The 25,895-nt window shown below is 45.0% G+C and overlaps 2 protein-coding genes across 4 annotated transcripts in view; both read left to right on the forward strand.

Annotated features, from left to right (window-relative positions):
• Positions 1-2,666: 2,666 nt before the first annotated feature.
• HOXD8 (homeobox D8) lies at positions 2,667-5,313 on the forward strand. Of its 2 annotated transcripts, none has more exons than XM_081934363.1 (2): positions 2,667-3,432; positions 4,379-5,313. In XM_081934363.1, the coding sequence occupies exons 1-2, from the start codon at positions 2,847-2,849 to the stop codon at positions 4,657-4,659; spliced, it is 867 nt and encodes a 288-aa protein (XP_081790489.1). In that variant the 5' UTR covers positions 2,667-2,846; the 3' UTR covers positions 4,660-5,313. The 2 variants fall into 2 exon arrangements, with proteins under 2 accessions (XP_081790489.1, XP_081790490.1); XM_081934364.1 differs by having other exon boundaries at positions 4,382-5,313.
• A 6,484-nt stretch (positions 5,314-11,797) lies between these two features.
• HOXD3 (homeobox D3) overlaps positions 11,798-25,895 on the forward strand; it is a 61,993-nt gene continuing 47,895 nt past the window's right edge. The window contains exon 1 of one of the 2 annotated variants that reach the window (XM_081951285.1): positions 11,798-12,866. The gene's annotated coding sequence lies outside the window, so the exon portion shown is untranslated. The remainder of the gene's footprint in view (positions 12,867-25,895) is intronic. The other variant, XM_081951286.1, reaches the window with a different exon arrangement.

A 25,895-nucleotide genomic window follows, 5' to 3' on the forward strand; every position in this document is an offset into this window, starting at 1 on the left:
ATTTTCAAGCCATTCTTTTGTATTTAAAGCACAAGTTAGGAAATTAAATGAGGCCTATAGAAATGCGTACTTTATTGCGTGTTTATTTTACTTTTTTTTATCAAGAGGTCAATGTTGATTTTATGGAAACAAAAGAGAGCTTGCAGATTTGCCACCTAAGGGGCTTCAAGTTGCACTTAGGGACCTTTCATTAATTAAACTTGTACACTGCCTCAATCCCAGAGGCAACTTACAGTGCCTTACATATTAATATTAAAACAACAAATTTATATTGGTAAGCAAAAAACACCATACCCAATTAGTCATTAAAGAGATGGGGGAAGCGAAATCTGGTGTCAAGTTTTATAATCTTTTGTTCCTCCGTCCTGCTTTCAAATGCAGCAACTATAACATTCAGTTAAAGGTCTCAGCAGATGGCAGCACTTGGATGAGCCCAAATTAAGCAGGGACACAACTTGGAAGGAACACCATCAGGAAATCTCAGAGATCCAGCAGGGGTAGGCTGGGAGTCCCAGAAGCAGCCAAATGGTTAAACCACTCCTGCTAAGAAAACTGCTCAAACGTGTCCATGAAGTGACCGGAGCCCAGTTTGACTTTTTACATTCCTGGAAATACACAGGGTGACTGGAAGACAAATAAGGCTTTCTGTGTGTGCGAGAGAATGGGAAAAACTATGAAGACAATCCAAAATCTGTTGCGGTGTGTTGCCAATAGTCTCACCTTTAATATCCTTGCTGTATGAGAGTTCAGAATAAAAACACAGACACGTAGCTTAAAAAGAGACATTTATTCGAAAGCGCAGCCCATGACAATGGCTAATCAAAAGAAACAGTATTTGTGTGTTAACAGGGCTCAGATCCTCTGCCACTTCACCCCCACCCTGAAGAAGACTACACAAACTGGAGGGGCTCTTTTAAGGATCATGCCGGGCTGGGGCCTCCGACTTTATGGCTTGCTCGGTGCAGGCTGAGCATTGGGGCAGAATTTCTCTTATCACTTGCCAGACTCCCAAATAAAGGATTTGAATCCCTGGCCTGGACAGCCCTAAAACAAATGCCTTCTGCAAGTTCTGTTTTCTTGCCCAGGCCGGGCACCATAGCTTTCCCACTGAGCGAGAGTTCTCGCCGGGGTGCAGCATTTGGCTGGGGAATTGCCAGGGCCTACAATTGAAGAAGGCTCAGCTGAGCAGGAGGGGTTAGAAAGATTTCTCTGATCTTTCTCACACCAGTCACATCACTCCTTGCCTGCCTGCCTGCCTGCCTGCCTGCCTGCCTGCCTGGACGTTACCCGAAGACCCTCCGTCCGATTCAGGCTCCAGGGACACACTTTGGCTGAAGATACCCATCACCACTACCCCTGTGTTGGAAAAGCAGCTCTTGAGAGTGGAGGGACAGGGTTACAGTCTTTGTGGAACAGCCGAATTCAGCTGTTTTCCCCCCCCTCCCCCGACTTTGTGCCACCTCTCCTAGGGGAAACCTTCCCCCACCTCTGCCGCGGCCCCCTTGCTGGGTTTACGTTCTCTTGCTTGGTTGGGCTAATGACGCCCCCGCCGAATGGGGAAATTGTGGAAAGCGTATTCATGGGCATGATTGCCATTAAGGGCCTATGAACCCGGGAGCTGCAGCACTGCGTCAAGGGGAAATGGGCATCTCATTTGCCCGCGGCCTTCCTGCTGTATCCGCCATCCCCCCTCTCCTCTCCTCCCCCGCTCAGCTGGCTTCGGTCTTCTGTGCTTTCCTCCTCCTCTGACCCACCTAGCAGCACATCACAAACATCCCAATTCAGTCGAGATGCCCAGGCCCGACCAACCAAAGACACCAGCGGTGGGATACTGACAAGAGCGTTGGGCCAGGGAATTGCATCGACCTCTCCTAACAGGCCATGCTTTGTCTTTTGGGGAAGCTGGTCAAGGCCCATTTGATCTGGAATCAGAAGTCCTCTTCCCTATCTAGGCTGGCCACCACTTAGCACATGTTCACTTAGCACATGTTCGGAGGTCCGGCTTCTGGAAGAAATGACTTCGCAGAAGGATTATAACCTTAGTCCAGATCACAACGACAGCACATCCTGAGCGATCTCCCCACCCCCCTCCACCCCAGCCCTCCCCTTCTGTAGCCAGTCCCAAAGGTTGCCTGCTTCCCCTGAAGTCCTAAGGGCCTTCTCCACTCCATGGCTTCTCCTCCTCCTCCCCCCTGTCGGGGAGATCCGTAGTCCTCTGCTGTGCCTTCCCTTCCAGCCCCTCCAGCGCTGGGCTTTATCTGCCCTTGATCGCTCTCCGCTCGGGCTTTTTGCGGCCAGGGCTCGCTGTGGAGAAGGGGGGTGGGGGGCAGGGGGGGGCAGAGAGTAGAGGCTGCTTGCCAGGGGCATCGAGGAAAGAGGCCAGGCAAGCGGCTGGGAATCCGGTTCCCTCTCCCCCCCCCCCCAACTCTGCCTACTTAGTTTGGGACTTGGTTTTGGCCTCCGGACGTTGAGCGCGCCAAGCCAAGCCGCTCTCCTGCCTTGCCCTGAACTCTGGCCCCTGTGAGTGAGTGAGCGAGTGAGGGAGTGAGTGTGTGGCGGCGGGACGGCTGGTTGGTGTGTGCCTAATAGGAAATTGTAAAAGCAGTGAGGCAGGTCAGTCGATCAGCGATTACGGCCCGGCTCTGCTCCACGCCGCCAGCTCCACTCCGCGAAGGCAGCCGCCGGGGCAGCCTGGCCGAGCAGCTGGATTATCCGGGCGGCGGCTGCGCAGGCCTCGGGTGGCGGCGGCGGCGGGCTCTGCTGCTGCTGCTGCTGCTGCTTTCCTTGCCTTGCTGCTGCTGCTGCTGTTGCGGCTGGCGGCGCCTCCGCTCGCCCCCCGCCCTCCGATGAGCTCCTACTTTGTCAATCCGCTGTACTCCAAGTACAAGGCGGCGGCGGCGGCGGCGGCAGGAGGGGGCGAGCCGCCCATCAATCCCGCTTACTACGACTGTCACTTTGCGCCCGCTGCGGCCGCCGCCGCCGCCCTGCTCTACGGGAACAGCGCTGCCGCCGCCGCGGCCGCCGCCGCTGCAGCCGCCGCCTCAGGCTATCCCCCTGCGCCAACGGGTCCTGGGCCCGGCCCGGCCGTCAGTGGCGCGGACTACTTCCACCCTTCTCCCCACGCTCCCCTTCCTCCTCCTGCCCACTCGCAGCCGCCGCCGCCGCACCTGGCCGGGGGGAGCCCCTCGCCTTACCCGCCTCCCCCGCCTCCCTTGCAAGCCCCCTGCTCCGGCCTGCCTTGTTCAGCGGAGCCGACCAAGTTTTACGGATACGATAACTTACAGCGACCGACGATTTTTACGACACACCAAGAGGCCGAGCTGCTTCAGTATCCCGACTGTAAATCGTCCTGTGCTAATATTGGCGAGGAACCAAGGCCCTTAAATCAGAGCGCGTCTCCTTCTCCAGTTTTTCCCTGGATGAGACCACAAGGTTGGACCCAAACTCCTTGCCTTTCTCCCTCTCCCTTCCCTTTCTCTGCGGCGGTGAACTTAACTTCTTTCTCCCTTTCCCTTCCTTTCCTTTCCCTCCCTTTCTTTTCCTTTCCCTCACTTTTCTCTCTTTTTCTTTCTTTTCCCTTACTTTTCTCCCTGCCTTTTTCTTTCTTTCTTTCTTTCTTTCTTTCTTTCTTTCTTTCTTTCTCTCTCTCTCTCTTTTCTTTTCTTTCTTTCCTGTCCCTCACTCTTCTCTCTCTTTTTCTTTCTTTTCCCTCACTTTTCTCCCTGCCGTTTTCTTTTTTCTTTCTCTTTCTTTCTCTTTCTTTCCTTTCAATCTGTCTGTCTCTCTCCTTTCTGTTTTTTCTTTCTTTCTGTTACTTTCCCCCCCTTTCTTTTCTTTCTCTCTTAAACCAAGCTGCCAGTTTTTCCACCAATCCCCTTTTTCTTTCTTTCGTTCTCCTTTTACAGTTACATTAATGCTGTTGTTATAGTGATAGTTCCTTGTTAAGAACACACTCCATACAATTGTTTCTGACAATATTAGGCTTTCTTAAAAACGTCCAAACCACAGATGATTTGAACTGTGGCATTAAACCGATATTTTGAAAGAAACAAGAACAGACCAGATCATATTTCAGATTTTATGCCGAGTGTTACTGCGTTTGGATCACGTAGGGCACACTCCGAGTACTTGGATTTACAGCGAGTTGATTCACTTGGTTAGTTGTAAATGAGAAAGAGATTTGAACAAATAGCCGGAGCTCATGCTTTGTGCATTGGAAAATAATTTGTTCAACATAACTTTACTCTCTGGGGCAGGAAAGCTAAAAGCGCTGGGGCTGCGAGCCAAGCCGCTGCTTTTGGTTGTTTTGTTTCCTGGTTTATTTTTTTCCCCTTTCTTTCCTTTTGTAAAGAAACGCTGTGGTTTTTGTTTCCAACAGCAGCTCCCGGGAGGCGGAGAGGGAGGCAAACCTACAGCCGCTTCCAGACTTTGGAGCTGGAAAAGGAGTTCCTGTTTAACCCCTACCTGACCAGGAAGAGGAGAATCGAGGTCTCCCACGCGCTAGGACTGACCGAGCGGCAGGTCAAGATCTGGTTCCAGAACCGGAGAATGAAATGGAAAAAAGAGAACAACAAGGACAAGTTCCCTGCCACTCGGCAAGAGGGGAAGGAAGGAGAGGTCAAAAGGGAAGCCGACAGAGACCTCGAAGAACAAGCCTAGGCAAATTAAATTCTTCCTCCTCCTCCTCTTCCTCCTCCTCCTCCTCCTCCTCCTCCTCCTGCTACTGCTGTTGCTGCTGGGAACCTTGGCCAAAGACTTTGGGGCATCAACGGATGGAGGGGCCAGGTGTTTGTCTAGGTCTCTGCCACGTCCACCATGATTGGGACTAATCTCAAGGCACCTTTTGTTGTCTTTGAAACTACCTTCTGACATTTCTGGGCTAGATGAGAGTTAGGCTTTTGTTACTGCACTGGGCGCCTTCTTAGCTCCATTCCCATATGGCTACCGCTGCTGCACTTTCTACATTTTTTATTGTCCTTCCTTCCTTCCTTCCTCTCTCTTCCCCCCCCCTCCCATTTCCCCTTGGCCTTTAATACTAAAAAGGGTAGCAGTTTTTTACCTACAGATTTTTACTGGGGATTTATGTTTTCCTACAAGGACGCAACGTCCTGCCTCTCTTATTATATTTTAAAAATCAAGTGCACTTCTTTCAAATTCTTCAGTTCCCCCTTTCTTTCCTAAACTAAGTTAATTGAAAAAGGAAATAACTTGTGGGCCGATGATGGACGTAATGAACTATTTTAATTTTAAACACTGATTTTTTTTTCATTATCGATGATCAAAATAATAATTAAAAAAAAATCCGACGTGTTATTTATGACCCAGCTTCTTCCTTCATGTTTTCGTCTAGCGTAGAAATTAGCTCAAGGCAAGCGGGCAAGCTACGGGAGCATTTGGGCCCCGTTTCTCGGAAGGGACCTCGAAAGCGCTTTGTTCCGGGACCCCTTTCCAGCGTTCCTTGCCCTCCTCTCTGGGAAAGCTGAGCCTGACTCGAGACCCGAGCCGTGAGCCCAGCGCATGCGACGGGAAATCGAAGCCCCTTCCTTAACCCGCGTGCTTCGGGGAGGAAGGGCAAGCCCGTTTTGTTTTGTTTCACGTGGCTTCAGGTAAACGCGTTTCGCTGTGCTTGCACGCTGGAAAGACCAGCTAGATTAGCGCCCAGTTGAAGGCAGCAAAGTATTAAGGCCGCCAGGCTTCTGTCCGGCAGGCCGCGGAGCCCCCACTGTCCACGCAAAGCCTCCTAGATTCCTGCCGGATACGCGAGTGCGAAGATCAGCTCCCGATTGATTTTCATGGGATTTCAAAGCGAGCGCCGATTTCCTCGGGTTTGGGAGAGAGCGAAAGGCCCAAAAGCCAAGGCTGACTTCTCCCACAAACCGTGGGCTACCCAGACCGTTCTTTTACACCCAATGTTCCTTCTGCATAAGTCCGCGGTTGGGAATGGCTATTGTGTATATTCTCACCTCCATTGTTGAGAATGGACATTGTACATTCTCGTGCATATTGTTGAGAATGAGTATTGTGCATTCTCGCATATTGTTGAGAAGGAATGTGGGCATATAAATTTAAATGCACGCTTCTTTCTTTCTTTTTCTTTCTCTTTCTCTCCAATAAAGGAGCCCTTGCAACATTAAGCGCAGGCTTATTCAAGGTTGGTTGTTGTTAGCCATGGCTTACTAAATGAACACCATGTTCTGCATTTGCATGAGCCGCCGAACCAGACCCTGGGCTGCTTTTACTAACAATACGCTTGGCTAAAATGAAGTTGGCTAGTTTGTGCTCACGTATTGGCCACCACCACAAGTTCCCACCGGATCTTCTTAAAGACAAAAGGTTGGATTTGGGTATCTGGAAAAGGACGTCTAGTTACACACCCAGTGTGCTATCCACATACAATCTATCAAACTTGCATGCGCATATGTGGGTTTTTTTTTTTTTACAGTTCAGAGTGAAATAGAAGCTTTCTTAGAAATATGATTCTTATTTAATTTTCCTATTAATAACTCATTCAGATATCTGTTATTCCCTATTTATAAACACTTGCCTTTCTTAGTCGTTCTGACTAAATAGGAGATTTGCTGGGATTATCTTTAATCTGGGTATTTCCAAAATCTATCTATCTATCATCTATCTATCTATCTATCTATCTATCTATCTATCTATCTATCTATCTATCTATCTATCTATCTATCTATCTACCTACCTACCTACCTACCTACCTACCTACCTACCTACCTCTGTACCTCTCTACCTACCTATTTATCTATCTATCTATATCTATCTATCTATCTATCTATCTATCTATCTATCTATCTATCTATCTATGTCGTGCTCAGTCATTCTGGCTACTAGGCTCAATCTGCTGGGATTATCTTCATTTTGGGAGTGGTGCTTTCATTTGGATCGATTGGTGCAGTATCTTTTTTTCTTTTCTTCTTGTAAATAGCAGCCCAAGCATGCTGGTCTATATCTAGGAAGATATGGAGATGTTCAGAAGGCTGATTGCGGAATCAGAAACAAAGGAAAGTTGAGGAGGCGGTCCTAGCAACAGCAAGGACATTCCTATAGACCTTCTCTCTGAAAGCCTTACAACAGCCTCCTCAGAGGGACCAACATGGTGGGATCCTTGTTATTGAGGTGTGAAAGGGGGAGGCTAGTTTACCTAAAACCGTCTAAAGAATTCTAGAATAACTGGGTCAAGATTTGGAAGTGGTTTTTGTTGAAGATTCTGCAGCTCAGGCTTTTAACTACCATGCTGTTGCCATAACTAAGGTGCAGACTGCAGCTAGTAACAACTAAACTCACAGGTCTGTAGCAGCCCCCATATCTCATAGAAAGAGAGGAGCCTCTTTAAGCACCTTCAGAGAACTTTCCTCTATGCTGGAGTGTGTGGCCATTGTGTGTGTGTCATGTTTGTAGATAATAGGTAGAGTAGAAGGTTTATAGATTCCTCTAGAATTTGCTTAAATCTCTCTTGGGTGAATTCATTTCCTCTTCCTCCTCTATTTAGAAAATGGAATGAGTTTGCTTGTGTGCATTTATTGAGTATTTATTTTTATTTGTATCCTGCCTTTATTATTTTTACAAATAACTCACACACACATCCCAAATTTATAATTTACAATAGAATTACTGAGAGGGATTGGTCTCCTACCCTGCTTTTTTTCTGGTTTGTAAACTTGTACACAACTGTTTTATTTTACATTATTTTCTCCGGCATAATTCGCCTCACTCACCCGTGGGGAGATCCATCTTTCCCACCATCCAAGAAAGAAATATAAAACAGCACCTTTTCATATCTATGGCAACTCTTATCCTATCAATCTCCATTTATTTCAATGAAATTGTATGATGTAGTCCAAGCTAGCACTTATAGCCTTTAATGAGGAATTGTATTTTTTCCACATCGCCCAGTGAAGAAACCATTAGTATTCTCTTGACAATTTTAAACAGGATGCTTTTGCACCTTAGAGATGCAGCTAAGCTAAACAAAGAGCTTTCTCCATCAAGAAGCCCCTGGTTGATTGTGGTTCAGAAGTCTGTCCTCTGAACAGCTTTCTTTTTCGTTTCACAGCTCCAAGATAATTGTTTAGAATAGTGCTTCCCCAAGCAATTCACAGCCCTGTCTTTGGAATTCCTGCACCTATCAACCACAGCTGGCAGTGGGGAATATGGGTCTCATCCACTGTATCTAGAAATCGGTAGTTGAAAGGGATAGGTTTACAACTGACCGGTACATAGAAAGCAGCATTCCATACAGTGAATCTGGGTTACATCTTTTTGAAACCAAGAACAAACTAGCCCATAGGAATTGTCTTCTTGTTGCAGAGCTAACCAAGATATTTTTTTAAAAAGTCACTATCTTCTTCCTCTGTCTCTTCTCCCTCCCTCCTCCAAAGATTAGAAGTCCCCCAAAATGCTAAAAGGCAAGCAGAGAACAGTCTCTGGCAACCTTTGTGATATGGTACACCTCAACAGTTTTTTGAAAACTTAAGAAACTGAAGGTCATCACCCTGTGTATCACCCCCCCACACACCATTTCTGTCACTTAAGAGCTGCTTTTTCCTAACTTGTGTATAGAAGCTCCCCCCACCCCCCACCCCCCCAACCGTATATTTTGTTTTCTTTTAAGAAACCTAGTCTGGGCTTGAATGAATGTTGCACACAGAGAGGTCTTTGCTCTATGGACTATCTGCTGAACCATTAGCCTAGCTAGGCTCTTTCTTGGATCCAAAGGGTCCCTCCCAGCCTGAAACACCCTCCCCCCATATTTTCAGCATTATAGTAGCAGGCCGGGGAGCTCATCCACGTGAAGGGTCTGCGGCAAAAACTGCAAAGCAGAGGATTTGGTGCAGGAATTTGCATAAATGCGGCAAAACGCCTTGCTGGTCATTCTGCTCTTAACTTATACAGATTAAGTCTAGGGAAGCAGCCCAAAAACCTGGCAAAGGAAAAAGCGCATTTGTTCTAAGTGTACATATTAAACAATGAACAGTCTGCAGTAAATATTTGTAATTGTTCTAAATTAGTATTGTATTTTGTAAGCCACCCAGAGTCCACCGGAGCTGATGGTGGATGTCTATATTAAATCTAAAAATAATAATCATAAAATAGAGATGAAATATATCTTGCTGGAGAACAGCAAGACCAAGCTGAATGTTGCAATACAGGCTTTCTACAAGTACAGTTTCCTCAGAAAGTTAAGTCCTGAAAGGTGAGGGAAAACTTAATTCCAGGTTAATATATGCATGAAAGCAGGATTATTTGGAGAATCAATGGGGGAGGGGGGCTGGTGTGTCTGTGTTGGATTTTGGAGATTTCATACAACCGGCAGCACCTTAACTGAAGGAGACACCCATTTTTTTCCAAGTTGAACAAACTCACTTTTAGGCAAAGCTAGTTCAAAATTAAAGGAGGATGCTTTGAATGAGGAAAGTCTTATTCTTTGCTGTTTTTTTGCTAACTGTAAAGTGTCGCTTTTCTTTAGCATTCTATAGTAAAAATCACCCCCAAAGCGGGGCTTCCTCTTCATGGCAAGTCTAAAAATTGGCATCAAAAGCAACACCACCCTTTGTGTCCTTTCTTTGAAGGTAGCAGCCATTTTGGAAGTAGAGACTATATAGCCCTTCAAGGTGACACATCTGCATTTTAAACATGGAAACTGAATCTGTTTGTGTTACTGATTTGGGAGCAAAACCCAAGCGTGCACAAATTTGCCAGAATGGCCTCTTGCCTTCTACAGCCCACTTCATAAACCAATTCCACCACATGACCCATAAATTTTTATTTCATACAACTTCACACACAGAGAGAAAGCATTAATGGGTTTACAGCAAGAGGCAAAAACATTTAGTACAGCGAATTTCACTTGTTTGCTTTTCTAGATCTAGGGCAGTGAATATAATGATTTCTTTCGCTGCCCTCTCCAGCCTTAACATCTTCCTTAGAAGAAAGTCTTTTAGATTTCAATCCTACTTTATGTCCACATAAAAATAGTCATTTCCAACAACAATTAAGATTTCGTTTTTAGGTGTTTTTTTCTTTTTGAATAGAATCGTGTACCGACTTGTCAATAATTGCAGTCAACAATTGCTAAAAGATTTATTTCACTCCACTGTACATAAACAGTGCCCAATGCAACAAGATTTAGGCAATGGCGATTAAAAAAAAAGAGGAGGGGTTTTTGTATGGCTAATTCCCCAAGAAAGAATAGAGGAACAAGTCACTGTGGCGGAGTCATATATCCAGATTCAGCTGAGCTTTGGAAAGCCAGTGGTTTCCCTTTTCTTTTTTCTTTTTGGCAATTCTTGGTGCATTCTTTCTTACTTCTTTGGAGTTCTGCACTTCTCCATGCTGCAAGGTAACTGGATCCCCACAAGGCCTCTCTGGAGAAAGCCATTTTCTGCAGCCAGAAAAGGAGTTGTGAGGGCCTGTGATTTTTATTTGTTCCCCCCAAGAAAGTTGCTTTAGGCATCTCCGCTAGAAGTAGCCCTTTCTCAAGGAGGAGCCCTGCTCCTGCCCGAACAGCAATTCCAACACTGTACTCCAAATTGAGAGATAGAAAGAAAGAAAGAAAGAAAGAAAGAAAGAAAGAAAGAAAGAAAGAAGAAGAAAGAAAGAAAGAAAGAAAGAAAGAAAGAAAGAAAGATAAATGATAGATAGATAGATGATAGATGATTGATAGATAGATAGATAGATGATAGATGATAGATAGATAGATAGATAGATAGATAGATAGATAGATAGATAGATAGATAGATAGATAGATAGATAGATAGATAGATAGATAGATGACCGACCCATGTTTTGATGTGAAAGGATCTCCCACATTTGGAAAACGGGACAAGAACAAGTTAGGGGCCTGTTTTTCTACCTTCAGAGGCCTGCCAGAACCGCTTAGCCAGGAAGGAAGGGTTAGGGCTAAGGAGACAGACAGCTTCGCCTGGCACACAAGCCAGGGATGTGTGCCGCTTCCAACTGGGCCTGAATGAGGAAAATCCAGCGTAGAAGGAGACTCCTCTGGAAAGCTTGGCTCTACAGACCTCCCCTCTGGCTTCCCTCCCTCTTTCTAAACTGCGCAATCCAGGCCCAGTCAGCAGCCACTCTTCTCTCAGGCCTCGGACGCGGTTCTGGTGGAGCTGAGAGCAGGAAAGCGCCATGGCGGGAGCAGGAGAGAAAGAGAGAGGGAGGCAGAGGGAGGGAAGGAGGAAAACGTATTCTACTGGGGGTGGGAGGTGTGGGGGGGGGCAGTTGCAGCGGCCCGAGCTAAAAAAAAAATCCGCAAGGAATTGCAGTAAATTCCTTTTTGTTTGAAGAAAATTTACAGCTCGGTAATAGACCTTTTACGACCGACTTGGGCGCGTCATTGGCTGCGCCTGGTCATGTGCGAGGGCTGCTGGCTCTCCGGGCCCTCTTTCCCCCCTCCCCTCTCCCCCCCTCCGCCTGATTTCCCTGGCGAATTTCACCCCTGCATCCTCCTTTCCCAGCGCCTCAACCCCCCGTCTTTTCCCAACCTTTGTCTCCGATGTGTGGCGCATTCCGGCTGGTTAGGCTCGCCGATCCGACCGAACCGGGGAAGGGCTTTTTTGTTGTTTGTTTCTTTGCAAGCCTCCGTCCCCAACGCTCCCCTTCAACCAGCCAGTCCGCCCTCCTCGCCTTTGCCACCCTTTGGACGAGGCGCGGAGTGCGGGCAAGACGGGTGGGCGGGGAGCGTCGGCGGTGGCGGGCGGGCGGCGAGCCTAGCCAGCGGGGCAGCTTGGCCACAAAAGCTCCGTTTCCTTCACGCCCTACCTGCCTGCCCGCCGGCGCCTGCCGCCTCTTCAGGTTATAACTGGAGGCGGCTCCCGAACCTGAGGCGCCTCGCAATGGATTACAGGGACGCGCCCGGAGTCCTCGCCGCTCCGACCTGGCAGCCATCGGGTAAGGAAGTCCTTTCGTTTTCGTGTCTGACTCTCGCCGCGGGGGCTTCCCTTTCCCTTTCGGCGCTTGGAGACGCCACTCCAGAAGTCATAAAAGAAAGTGGAAGGAGAGGGGGGGAGGGAAAGCCCGACAGAACAAGCACCCACCCTGCGCCCTGCAGTTAGTAGTAGTAGGACGGTAGCCGGGAGGAAGGAAGGGAGAGGTGGGACAACTGCCCCGTCGGCGCCTTTTGTGCCCCCTGCCTGCCCCCTACGGAGGCTTCCCTGCCCTTCGGACCCACCTGAGCCTCTCCTCGACGGGGCTTCAGCGGCTTTGTGAAGTGCGCTGAGCCTCGGAGAAGCTCGATAATAATAATAATAATAATAATAATAATAATAATAATAATAATAATAATAATAATAATAATAATAATAATAATAATAATAATAATAAAACTATCAGCGGGCAAACCCACAAAGAACCAGAGCGATTCCTGAAAGAAAGAAAGAAAGAAAGAAAGAAAGAAAGAAAGAAAGAAAGAAAGAAAGAAAGAAAGAAAGCCTCATTGAATTCCCTCCTCTGCGGCTTCCTCTCTTCCACCACCCCCTCTTCCCCATTTTAGAACAACCCCCCCCCCCTTAATGTTTGGTCTACTAATCGTAGAATTCCAGCGTCTAATGAGCAACAGGTGGCTCTCCTTCCCTCCCCCCCTCCCTCCCCTCCCCTCCCCTCCCTGTCTCATCCGGGTCCCTAAGAAGGCGCAAACCTGAGGTGCGGCTTGCACCCAGGTTTGCTTTTGCTGCAGGGCGATTGCGCTTCATGCGCCAGCCAGAGAGGTCCTCTGGCAGCTTAGGTGCGGGAATCCCTCCGACTGAGTTAAACGTCTCTTTTCGATCGGAGTAGCCGCGCCGAGATGTCTCGACAGCTCGACCCTCCCTTCTCTCGCAAGGCAGAAAACGACAGCCCAGGTTCGCGTTACATTTCTGGTTTCTTTTGTATAGGGTGGGGGGGTGGGGGGGCGTTCATAAGATTCTCTCCAGACAATGTTGAGAATTCCTGGCCACTTTTAAAAACTGGGATCTTGCTTCTTTTTTGTTTCTTTTGCTTGCTCGCTTGAATGCATGTATTTTCAGCAGAGCAATTAAACTGTCCTATAATATACAATCCTGCAAATCTGATCTGCACTGAAAATCCTAACAGATTTCAATGGTACAGTGCAATGGGAAAAATGGCACAGGTATGAATGATATCCATTGTGGTCATCTAAATATACACACATTTAGGATTCAGACATTACGAATATGCTTTACAGCCTACGGCTTAATGAATGAACTGTGGGTGGGTGTGTATATGCATGTATTGGAAGATCTGTTGTGTTCATAATAACAGCAGAATGAATTTTTTTCCAGCTATATCTCTGATATGTGTAAGTAAGTTATTTCAGTAAGGCTTTTTGTTAAATAAATATAGGTAAGATTGCAGACAATATATTACATTTGCCCAATAATGTTATTGTCTTTTACTTTTTAAATGATTCATTCTTTGCAATGTATGATAGGTTCTGCATTGTTGCCTGGGTAAGGAAAATGTTTTATTTTTCTATATATTCCTAAATAAAATTAATACAGTTCCCCAAAGTCTGTTATTTATTATCTCATTGAAAAGCAAATGTGCACTGTGTAATTGCTAGATTTGTATTATTTCTGAATTTATACACAAATACTGTATTATAAAATGTTTAATGGCTCAATAACCAACCAGAGTGATAGGAATAATCCTCTTTTTTGTAGTTGATGCTGAAAAATATAAAGTGTGTAATGTTTCTCTTCTCTTGAATTATTAAGGGGAATGTATATTCAGTTGAATACATATTTTAATTACTTTTGTAGAACACCACTTTCTAAATATTAGCACCCATTCTAGATGGAAGAATAAAACATCATTAAAAACTCTAGCCCAAAGTGCAAGGTGATTGTAGGATTACTGCATATCGTAATGGCTCCCATTGATATCTGAGATTGGCAAAGCATTACAAACAATAATATTCATCTGTGATTAGAGAAGTCCGCCCACTTTTTCTTCTGCTATACAACATCTCTCCTCCCCCTTAACTCTAGCCATTGGAATTGAGTTTAGTGTAGCTGCATTGATGACACAATACACACCTTAGCTAGAGGTATTTAGGATTCAATTCCTGAAATCTTATTGTTCTCATTCCTTTCGCAATGGGGGTTTTCAGCTGGAAATCTGTCTCAATACATAACCCAATTAAGATTAGTATTTAAATAAAAGTAATTCTTCTTTCCTATCTAAATTTAGGAGATGGAAAGAAACTATATTGGGATACATAATACAAACTAATTAATAGGCTAAATTGACAAGACTCTGGATCAAATTCCTGTTTCTGGACATGTCCCTCCAGTGAAAGAAATTCCATTGATTTCAGGCCAGTCCCACCCCTTTAAAAAAAAGTAGTTAGCAAATATCTTTGACATGGCTTGCTTCTTCTCAAAAAAATATGGTATTTGTTAGTTGGAAAGAATGCTACCAGACTCCTCTGATTTTAAGTTCTATTAAGAAATGTCAAAAATTGTACAAATGTATTTCTTAGGATCCAGTGCTGTCAAGCTCTATTCATTTTTCAAAGAAAATTTATAACATCCGCGTATTAAGAAAGTGAAGCCTTGCTAATCAAGCAAAAAAGAAGAAGAAGAAAATAGTTTAATAGCTGCCTAAAATTAAAATATAAAAAATGGGGAGGAGAGCCACATCAAGGATTTGTGTAAAGGGTAATTTGTACGACATAAAACCACTCATTCTTAATGATCCTATAGTTGCAGATGTTTTGTATGGGAAGCAAAGAGGGCAAAAATAACACTTAAACCACTAGTTGTGTGCATATTAATGGTAATCCTGCAAGATGAGTGTGTGTGTGTTCACACATACACACACACATATTCATTCGTTCGTTTCATGGCTTCTTGTTGAACTGATTTGTGTTTGTGTGATTTCTGAGAGAAATGTATTTCTGGTGGGCTGTTTTATGAGATCCTGGAGCTGGGATTGGGGGGGGGGGGAGAGAGAGAGATTCGGAACAAAGACAGTATTTCACTCCTTGGTTGGCAGGCAGCTGTTAAAGGTATTTACAGCTCTACTGCATTGCGGCACTGAATGCAGCTACAGCGAGTGTTAGAGCTAAAAAACAGGAAGTGAAGTGGGGGGAGGAGTCGCCATAAACACTTCATTTGGTCGATGGGTACAAGATAGAAAAATGCACCCACCCCAGAGATAATAAGAGAACATTAAAACACTTTGCATTGTGAAAACTACTATTTTCCTAACGAGGAGTTATATTCGAATTGGTACTTATACAGTAATTGGGATAGGAGAGGGGGTATCCCCCCCCTTTCCATTATCTTCTAAAGAGGAAGCAGCACGAGGGGGAAAACTACCCACAATAAAACAAATGTGAATGGGAGGACGTTCGTTTGTGTTCCTAACTTGGGGGGGGGGGCAGAATTGAAGGAAAACCAGGATGGGCTTTTGAAGAGAGGAAATCGGGCACTGGGCTCAGTTCTTCGTAATTAATGCTGGGACTTACCTTCTTTTGGAAGCACTTTGTTGCTTCTCAGTTGTCTGTTGTGTTCCACATTTTTAGATCGTTTCACACCTTGCTCTTAGATGAAGTTTGCTTTAACTGCTGTTTGACGGAACATTGCCCTCTGGTTCCCAAATCACAATAAACCATAAACCCTGGTTTAATGTCTTGATCATTATGGCTTTGTTTGCACACAACTCATACAAAGCCGAACACCTGGCTTAGCACAATATAGGAAGCCAAAACTGTTCAAGGCAAGGTTACTTTCTTGAATGGTCAAGGCATCTAGGAAGCAAATTAACAAAAACCCTTCCCCAATGAGTGCTGAGTTAGTAGGGAGGCAAAATAATAATCTCTAACAATGTTATTATGCCCACCACATTTCAAAGCTTTCCAGTGGAGTCCAGGAAATTGTGTGGATGGCATTCAAGATAAAGACCCTCTGCAGTCCTCTGCAGGGATTGCCCAGCAGGGGTGGGGAATCTGTGGCTCCTTAGCTGCTGTTGAACCACAATTCTCAGCAACCCTTGCTAGTGCTGCTAATTATGGGGGATGCTGGGAACTGCAGTTCAACAAATGTGGTAGACCATTGGTTCCCTTTTCTTATATGGTATTGTAAGGGGGGATGACAAGTGACTGTATCATTACAGCTCTACCTTGTAACTATACAGGAGTAGGATTACATTAGGAACATTTATGAGAATGAAATGGGAACAAATACCAAACTATTATTATAGATACAATGGAATGAGAAAGGCTTATTGTAGGAAATTTGATACCTTTTACCTTGGTATTTTTGATAGCAGTTCCTTTAAAAAAAAAAAAAGCCCATCCCAATCTGCCTCAGAAATTGACTAAGCCATTGGTCATTTTGATGGTCCATAGAAAAATTATTTGCATTTTTTATATTGCACCAAATACTTTTTATGTTTTAAAAAAATCATATTAGTAGTCCACGGGATTTAAAATTATGAATGTAGTGGTCTCTGAGGTTCGAAAGGTTGGTGACTCCTGGACTAAGCGACAAGATTTCCTTCACTTGAACAAAGGTAAAAAACATCCAGTGCCTGGCCCTGATCAGTGGTTTGAGACCAGGAGACCCAGATTCAAATTGTGACCAGTCGTGAAGGGCCAATTCCTATGTTTCCTTAGTTAGTCCCTCAATCCCTATACAGGGTTGTTGTGAGAACAAAGGGAAAGGCACAACTGAGAGCTGCTTATTACCTTGAGTTCTGTAAATGAAAGGCACCTTTGGATTGAGAAACGCTGCACAAAAGGGGGACATCACTGAAGCCCAGAATTTAATGTCTTCTCATTCCACAAAATGAGATAAGAGCTAGTAGAAGCGCATTGGAAAAGGGCCCAACCTCGACTGGCCCATTTCTCTTGCTCTTTTCCTTGCTTTTTCCTCCAACCGGGTCCTGCGGACGTGCCTGCGCCGTGCCTTAAGCAAATCGCCAAAGCTTTTCCCTCTTCCGCCTTGGCCATCCCACCCAGGCAACAAAGCAGCTCAGCCCCGTGTTTCCTTCTCGACCTCTGCTGGGGGCGCCCTTCTAGCTTTTGGAAGGGGACCGTGTAATGCCTGCGGTGGCAGGCGAGAATCAAGAATGTGGGTGGCAGAAGCGTTCAGCTACCACTCCGATGCAAGGGGAGGAGGGGGGCATGGCGCGAACGCTGCCACACTAACCATTGCTCGTGTCTAAAATGCCCCTAATCTCTCTCTTCTCTACCACGCGGTGCTGTGTAATTCGGAAACCTTTCTAAGAAATAGGTCTTCCCCACAATAGTTGCCCTGATTTGAGTTAGGAAAGCCCTAGGTGGGAATGCAGCTTTCTTCCCAGGCTCCTAATTATTTCTTCACCGCCGCCAAGACTTGCCAATATCTTCTCCGGCCCCTCCTGCAAGGACGGGCGACCCAGCACCAAGGAGACCTCCGGCCCCCTCCCCACCGCCTGCCTTTTGCTCTAGGAGTCCCTTCTCTTGTCCAGGAGAAGGCGCTATAGGACAAGCCTGCAGCGTCTGGGTCTGAAGCCTTTCCCTCGGCCCCCCGAGAGAGAGAGAGAGCAGGAGCCGCTGCGGCCTGGCTCGACCACCGGCCCCGGGATCCGGCTGACCGCCACGGCAGAAACAGCAGCTCCTCAAAGGAGCGCTGCGCAGCCGGCCATAGAAACGGCTTTCTTTGGGGGCCTGGCTTCTTAAAGAAGCGCGACGCCTGCATCTCCTCCAAATAATCCCATCCGCGATTATCACTTAGGAGATCGGGAGCGGGCGGGGGGGACTCGACGAAGATGGCATTTCTCTTGAGCCCCTGCAGCTTCGTGCCTAAACCACCTTCGGAAAAACAGTCTACGGACCTGGGAATAATAATAAATAATAATAATAATATATTTATTTCTTAGCCGCACCCTCTCCCGAAGGACTCGGGGCGGCGTACAACAAAACATACGAAATAAATATGTAAACAAAACAAACATAAAGCAAAAACATACACTGAGACATACACAAGGAGGAGGTCGATTGATAAAAACAATTAAAATACAAAATATAAAACCCCTAGAAATTAAATATAATTAAAATACCCGGTTAAAAACCCGTCAGGAGCGATATGGTTAGATCAAAGTTGAGCCAGGCCAGCTGCTTGGAATAGGTGGGTCTTAAGCTTAATACGGAAGGAGCGGAGGTCAGAGGTATTCCTAATATCCGGGGGGAGGTCATTCCACAGGGCTGGGCCCGCCACAGAGAAGGCTCTACTCCTAGGCGCCGCCCCACGACATTGTCTAGCGGACGGCACCTGGAGGAGCCCCTCTCTGTGCGAGCGAATTGGTCGCAGGGATGTATGGGGCAGAATACGATCCCGCAAGTAACTAGGTCCTAAGCCATGGAGCGCTTTAAAGATAGTTATCAAAACCTTGAAACGCACCCGATAGACCACAGGAAGCCAGTGCAGCTCGCGCAGGAGCGGTGTCACATGGGAGTACCTAGTACTCCCCATAATTACCCGCGCGGCTGCATTCTGGACCAACTGAAGCCTCCGGGTGCATTTCAAGGGAAGCCCCATGTAGAGAGCGTTACAGTAGTCCAAGCGAGACGTCACCAGCGCATGAGTGACTGTGCGCAAGGCATCCCGGTCCAGTAGGGGGCGCAATTGGCGCACCAGGCGAACCTGGTGGAACGCCCCCCTTGCCACGGCTGTCACATGGTCATCCATGGACAGCCGGGCATCCAGGAGGACGCCCAAATTGCGCGCCCGCTCCACGGGGGCAAGATGAATGCCCCCAATGGCCAATGATGGAATTAATTGGCTGAACCGGGGGGCTGGTACCCACAGCCACTCCGTCTTGGAAGGGTTGAGCTTGAGTCGGTTGTCATCCATCCAGATCCGTACGGCTTCCACACACCGGGACATCACTTCGATGGCCTCGTTGGGGTGGTTCGGGGTGGAAAAGTACAGCTGAGTATCATCAGCGTACAGATGGTATCCCACCCCGAAACCACGTATGATCTCACCCAGCGGCTTCATATGTGTGTTGAACAGGAGTGGCGAGAGGACCGACCCCTGTGGCACCCCACAAGTAAGGGGGCGTAGGGTCGACCTCTCTTCTCCTGTCAACACACGCTGCGTCCGGTCAGAAAGGAAGGAGCCGAACCACCGCAAGACGGTGCCCCGGACCCCCAGCCCCTCGAGCCGGCGCAGCAGGATACCATGGTCGATGGTATCAAAAGCCGCCGAGAGGTCTAATAGGACCAGGATAGAGGAACAGCCTCTATCTCTGGCCCTCCAGAGATCATCCACCAACGCGACCAAGGCCGTCTCCGTGCTGTGACCGGGGCGGAAGCCGGACTGGCGCGGGTCTAGATAATCATTTTCCTCCAGATGTCGTGGGAACTGGTAGGCCACCACACTCTCTACAACCTTCGCCAAAAAGGGAAGGTTGGAGACAGGACGATAATTGGCTAGCTCCAAAGGGTCCAGGGAAGGCTTCTTGAGCAAGGGTCTCACTACCGCCTCTTTCAAGGCGGCCGGGAGGGACCCCTCGCCCAACGAAGCATTCACTAGGCCCAGGAGCCAGTCTCGTGTAACCTCCCAGGATGCCAGTACAAGCCAGGAGGGACACGGGTCCAATAAACATGTGGTGGGTCGCAGTCGTCCACGCAATCTGTCCAAATCCTCGATGGCAACCAAGTCAAACTCCTCCCAGATCGAAACCTCAAGAATCCTGGGAATCGTAGTTTTATCAGAGTCTCTGTGTTCTCAGCCTTCTAAAAAAAATCAACAACTTACATCTGCGGCTGTATTTCAAGGGGAAAAATAGAAAAATTGAAGCAGAGGAACTGGCTTCAATGCAGTTTGTATTTCTTGGCCCTCATCTAGAGATGATAATAATAATAATAATAATAATAATAATAATAATAATAATAATAATAATAATAATAATAATAATAATAATAATAATAATAATAATAATAATAATAATAAAATATTTATTTCTTAGCCGCACCCTCTCCCGAAGGACTCGGGGCGGCGTACAACAAAACATAGGAAATAAATATATCGACATACATATAACAAAACATATACCAAGACATATACACGACATATGCAAGGAGGAGGTGAAGTGATAGATAAAAACAAGTAAAAACACAATGTTTAAAAACCCCTAAATAAATTGAATGCAATTAAAATACCCCAAATAAAAAAAACCCGTCAGGAGCGATATAGTTGGATCAAAGTTGAGCCAGGCCAGCAACTTGAAAAAGGTGGGTCTTGAGCTTTACACGAAAGGAGCGGAGGTCAGAGGTATTCCTAATATCCGGAGGGAGGTCATTCCACAGGGCTGGGCCCGCCACAGAGAAGGCTCTACTCCTAGGCGCCGCCCCTCGACACTGTCTGGTGGACGGCACCTGGAGGAGGCCCTCTCTGTGTGAGCGGATTGGTCGCAGGGATGTATGGGGCAGAATACGATCCCACAAGTAACTAGGTCCTGAGCCATGGAGCGCTTTAAAGATTGTTATCAAAACCTTGAAACGCACCCGATAGAAGGTTACCCGATATAAGGTTACCCTCTGCACGCTTACTTGGAAGTAAGGCCTGTGGAACTCTGTGAGACTTGCTGACAGGTAGAGACTCTGATTGTCCACCTAAGGATGGAGTCACTCGTGATAAATGAGAACCTTCTTGATTTGCTCCTGGTTTAACATGGGACATGAACCCAGGCATTGTGGTTTTCTATATTACTGTTTGTGAATGTGACTTCACATGTTCATGAATTCAGTCAATTATAGTTTATTCAATAAACTATAGTAAAACAATCCATGGTTTAATACCAGTAATTGTATTCAGCACTATTGAACTGCAAACTTTTATCTGCAAGAAAACATACAGGGTTGAGGTTCAAACCTTCAGAACTACGAGAATGAATCCCAATAACACTTCCTTCTGAGTAAACTCAAATGTATGGGTTTCCCCATTTTTCTGGGTTCAGTCCTAAACTAATTTGCTAAAGGAGGATATTGGACTCATTTTGAAGTCACACAATTGTTTATCAATCAAAACATTATGAAAGCAAATCCCTTAGGGCTGAATTGGGACTCTTGTGTAATTAATAGCCAAGCCAGCCATATTAATAGCCTTCTCAACCTGGTGTCTGAAAGGTGCTTTGGACTTTAGTTCCCACTTTCACCAACCAGTGTACCCCACATCCCACTGCATGACACTGATTGGGTTGGTAATTGTTATATGACACATGTGAAGGAATTATTATTATTATTATTATTTTATTATATACTCACGCAATTATTATTGTGTGTGTCTGTATAAAATAAATAAAAAATAAGATAAAATAAATAAAATAAAATTTCAAGGTACCAAGCATGCTTCATTCTTCAGCCTCCTGTTTTTCCCAGTCAGGTAGATTAGGTTGAAAGAGTGACAGGCCCCAAATCACCCAGCAACTTTCATGCCTAATCAGTTTCCTGTTTTTTAGGCCAGCATCTTCAGCACAACTGACTCTTGATACTAAAATATAAGAACAGTGTAGCTAGATTTATGTCATCTACATTTTTTACCACATACAAATCTGTGTGGTTACAGTAAATTTTTTCAGAAAAAAAGGAATGTCGGCCTCAATAAAACCACCACAAAGGATCTTAATCATACTCTATTTCCACATCTTAACTAAATCAGAAACCATTTAAACTACCCTCAGCCAGCCTTCTTCATTCTCAAGTACAGCCTATTTATGTGGCCATATAGATGAGTGTCCCTTTGTATAATGGCAAACAAGTGGTCACAGCTAGTTACTTTGGGGATCATAATCCGCCTAGACTTTGATGTTGTCCCTTTGATTGGAAACAGCCGTCATTCTTAAAAAGCTTGTCTTTTGCCACCATCATCACTGGGCTGGTGGTGCAGAACCTGCACAAAAGAAGGCGATAAAAGCAAATTGCTAGCCTAACTTTCCCTCCTTCCTGTCTGTCTTCCTGCCCCAGTTCCATCCATCTGACTCTTTCAAGGTTCATCTTCCACTGTCATGACACAAGTACTTGCCCTAGCTTGAACTTCCACACTACTTAGTCAACCTCTCGTTTCACCACTTCCCTCTTGCTGGTAAGTAACTGTCACAGGTGAGATGGATAGTTCACAGCCCACCTATCCAGTGTCTAATTTCTGTCCCCTTCATGTTTCCATCTGTCTTTATAATACTGTACCTAGAATTATACAGCCCATACTGATTCATTGAAATCAGAGAAAGACAGAGTTTGGATTGGCACAATTTTAAAAAAATTTTCTAGGATGTTCGATGCCAAACAGGTGTAAGAAAACAAAGGTAAACATTTTCTTATCTCCATGAAAAACTATACCTCTGCATCTGAGTTGATCTAGGATTTTAACATTAACCAGAAAATTGTTAAACTGTTGGCCTTTTGGCAGTCTTCTAGTACTTTTGCTGATTTTTTACAAAACACCTTTTTTTGGTATCTTTAAGTCAATATTGACTCCTAGCAACTGCAGGAATTACCATTTTCTTAGCAAGATTGCCTGCTTCCTAGGGCTGAGAGAGAGAGACTGGCCCAAGGTCATCCAGCTGGCTTTGTGCCAGTGGTGGGATTCAAATAATTTAACAACTGGTTCTCTGCCCTAATGATTTCTTCCAATAACCAGTTCACCAAACTGCTCAGAAAGTTAACCACCGGCTCTCCTGAAGTGGCGCAAACTGGCTGAATCTCACCACTGCTTTGCACCAAAGGTAGAACTAGAACTCATGATCACCTGGTTTCTAGCTTAATCACTACAGGTAGCCCTTGACTGACAACCACAATTGAGCCCAAAGTTTCTGTTGCTAAGGGAAACATTTGTTAAGTGAGTTTTCCCTCCCCCCCATTTTATGACTTTTCTTGCCACAGTTGTTAAGTGAATCCCTGCAATTGTCAAGTTAGTGATAAGGTTGTTAAGTGAATCTGGCTTCCCCACTGACTTTGTTTGTCATGACCCTGGGACACTGCAGCCTTCATAAATATGAGCCAGTTGCCAAGCATCTGAATTTTGATCACATGACCATGGGGATGTTGTGATGGTCTTAAGTGTGAAAAACAGTCATAACTTTTTTCAGTATTGTGACTTCGAATGGTCATTGAACTAATGCTTGTGAGTGGAGGACTCCCCGCACACCAAACTGTACTACGAAATGTACCGTACTACGAGATCCCTTTTGATCTACTGATTGAAGAAAGCTGTACCTATCTTTTTGACAGCCAAGTGAAAATACAATGATCAGAGTTCTATTATCTCTGATTTCTTTTGATGGAAGAATTCTGTTTGAACATTTTTCTCAAATTTGGCTATTTTCCACATGAGTGGGGTTGAACACCAATCACCTACTTGCTAGTAAGGGAATTTAGAACTTGCTATGAAACATCTGGAGCATCAGGCTGAAAGAAGATTGCTGGGCAGCATAAGATAATTCATAGTCCTGCTATGAACAGAAACCAATAAACAAACCTCCTGCAGGTTGGTATCTTCAGGAAGTTCCTGATTTAATTTTTTTCTGACCAAAAGGAACAAGTGTTTATGTCAAGTATGAGTAGTCTGGCAAGTTTCTTCTTGGGCTAATGTTTAGTTGTTGGAGTGATAAAGAGCACTGCAAATGTTAGCTGTGTCTAACAGAATGCTACTGACTACAAAAGCCCATTACATATTTCTTGCTTTTGATCAAAGATGCACAGTTGGTCAAAGCAACCTGATAGATACAAGCAAACTTTTGTTCCAGTTCATCACAATTGTCGGGAAGGTCCTAAGGAAGGTAGGAAGGAAAAACCCTATTTCTAAGGAAACCCCAATGAATCCACTGATATTTATTTCAGTGGGTTAGTTAGGGTTTCCACAAACATAGGGTAGCTTGAAAGAAAGGCAACTTTAGCAGAACACTAGTTGGGTAGGAGGCTACCAGAAAATTTAGGCTATGCTGGCATGCTGGAAAAAAAATCCTGGAAGATGTAATGATAAGCTTTGTATGACATTCTCTAGGCCACCTACATGGACTCATGGAATCACCAGAAACTGAACCTTATTCTGTCAAGTCTTTTTATTTAATAGGCATCCTTAGTTTATATAATGAATAGAATAGAATAGAATAGAATAGAATAGAACAGAACAATAATAACTTTATTGTCATTTTGAATTCTTTATTGGTCAAGCGTGATTGGACACACAAGAAATTTGTCTTTGGTGCATATGCTCTCAGTGTACATAAGAGAATAAAATACATTCAATGTATACTATATAAGATAGTATGAAAAATTTAAAAATAGGTTTGTGGGTGAACCTCTAAAAAAGAATGCAGTAGCACAAATTTAAGTATGAAGATGTTTGGTGTCTTTACTTGAGCCCCTATTGAATGATCAACAGATTTCCCAGTAGGGGGAGATCCATAAGCATGGAATACAGGAAGCAAGTTGGATTTTTTTCCCAAGAAAATGTTACAGTGCCTCTTAATGCAGTGTTCTCCAGATCTATTGGAGCCAGCCTTCCTCAGGTGAACATCAATCGCATTTTCTGGGATGGATGACTTACAGTTCAAAGATCTTGAGGTCCCCCATGGTGGGAAAATGCTTTTCTTTAACAAGAGAAAAAGAGGCCCTGTATTTTCTTATTCTAGAATTTGCCTTCCCAAATATTTGGCACATCAGTTTATCAACTTGATTTTGACTTAGTCTCTTGATCAAAAGACTATGTGTGAGTTTGGCTTCCCTGCTGGAACTGCTCTCTCCCATGCCTTCACCTTCTTGGGAAGGCTTTTCAATGGCTTTGAACAGAAGCCTTTAAAAAAATCATGCCATTTTCCACCTGAAAACATTCTGCTTCCCCTTACTAATGATGCATTCCTGACCACATTAATGAAAAGCCACATCATCTGTTCCTCTAGCCCATTTGCTTTATTTCCTCCCTGCATGATTTTGGAATATTAAACTGTCTAGTAATTTCCACGGGAGGCATTTATCCTGAAATGTGTGGATTAACTACAAAGAACCTGATTTCTCTTCTTTCGGGCCTCGACGTTTTGAGAAATAAACAGGTCATTGACTATGCCATTTCCAGCATGATCCAATGCGAGTGTAATTTTGTTTAGTATAACTCTCGTAATTTGTTTCCAAATACCATTCATCATGTCTTCCATGGGAGGTTTCTGAATTGGATTCTGTGCAATTGGAAAAACCTTCCCTCCCTCCCAGAACAACCCAGATTAGGTTAGGTTGAGATCTTTTGTTCGTTTGCCTTGATAACTGGAACATTGCTGATGCAGCCTCATCTTACCCCAGCCCATAATTGAAACAGTCTTATATTTTTATTTTGAGCACTAGAATAAACATACCCCACTCCCTACAATAGTTGGTCATTTTCCTATTTCAGATTTCAAGTGACACCCACTCCTCTTTGTGGATTTTCAAACTAATATCAGCATAAAAGAACATCCAAATAGAACATCCCGCTCTGTCCTTGACTAAATCTGTGACTTCTGCCTGCCCTGTTACTATCCAGATGTTCAACAGTGTTGGTCCTTATAGTCCACGGTGTCAAACATGCGGTGTCACATTGCCATCATGTGACATATTGTGACTTTTTTCCCTTCATAGAGCTGGGGTAGGCGTGGTCTGCGCATGACACATCCGGTCCGCGAGCCACCAGTTTGACACCCCTGTAATGTAGTCTGTCTGAATGGTTTCCTCATCTGGCTTTTCTACTATGCTTTCTTCCATCTAGCCAATGAGAAAACAACCTGGTGTGCACATTACAAAACAAATGAAGCCAATCTGGATTTATGGTAGAGCTACACAATTTTGGCTGACAACAGTAGTGTGCAACTCTTCAAATTGGGATTCTGATTTTTTTTTTAAATTAGTT

Source organism: Natrix helvetica, assembly GCF_964273705.1.
Source record: "Natrix helvetica genome assembly, chromosome: 1".
Lineage (NCBI taxonomy): Eukaryota > Metazoa > Chordata > Lepidosauria > Squamata > Natricidae > Natrix > Natrix helvetica.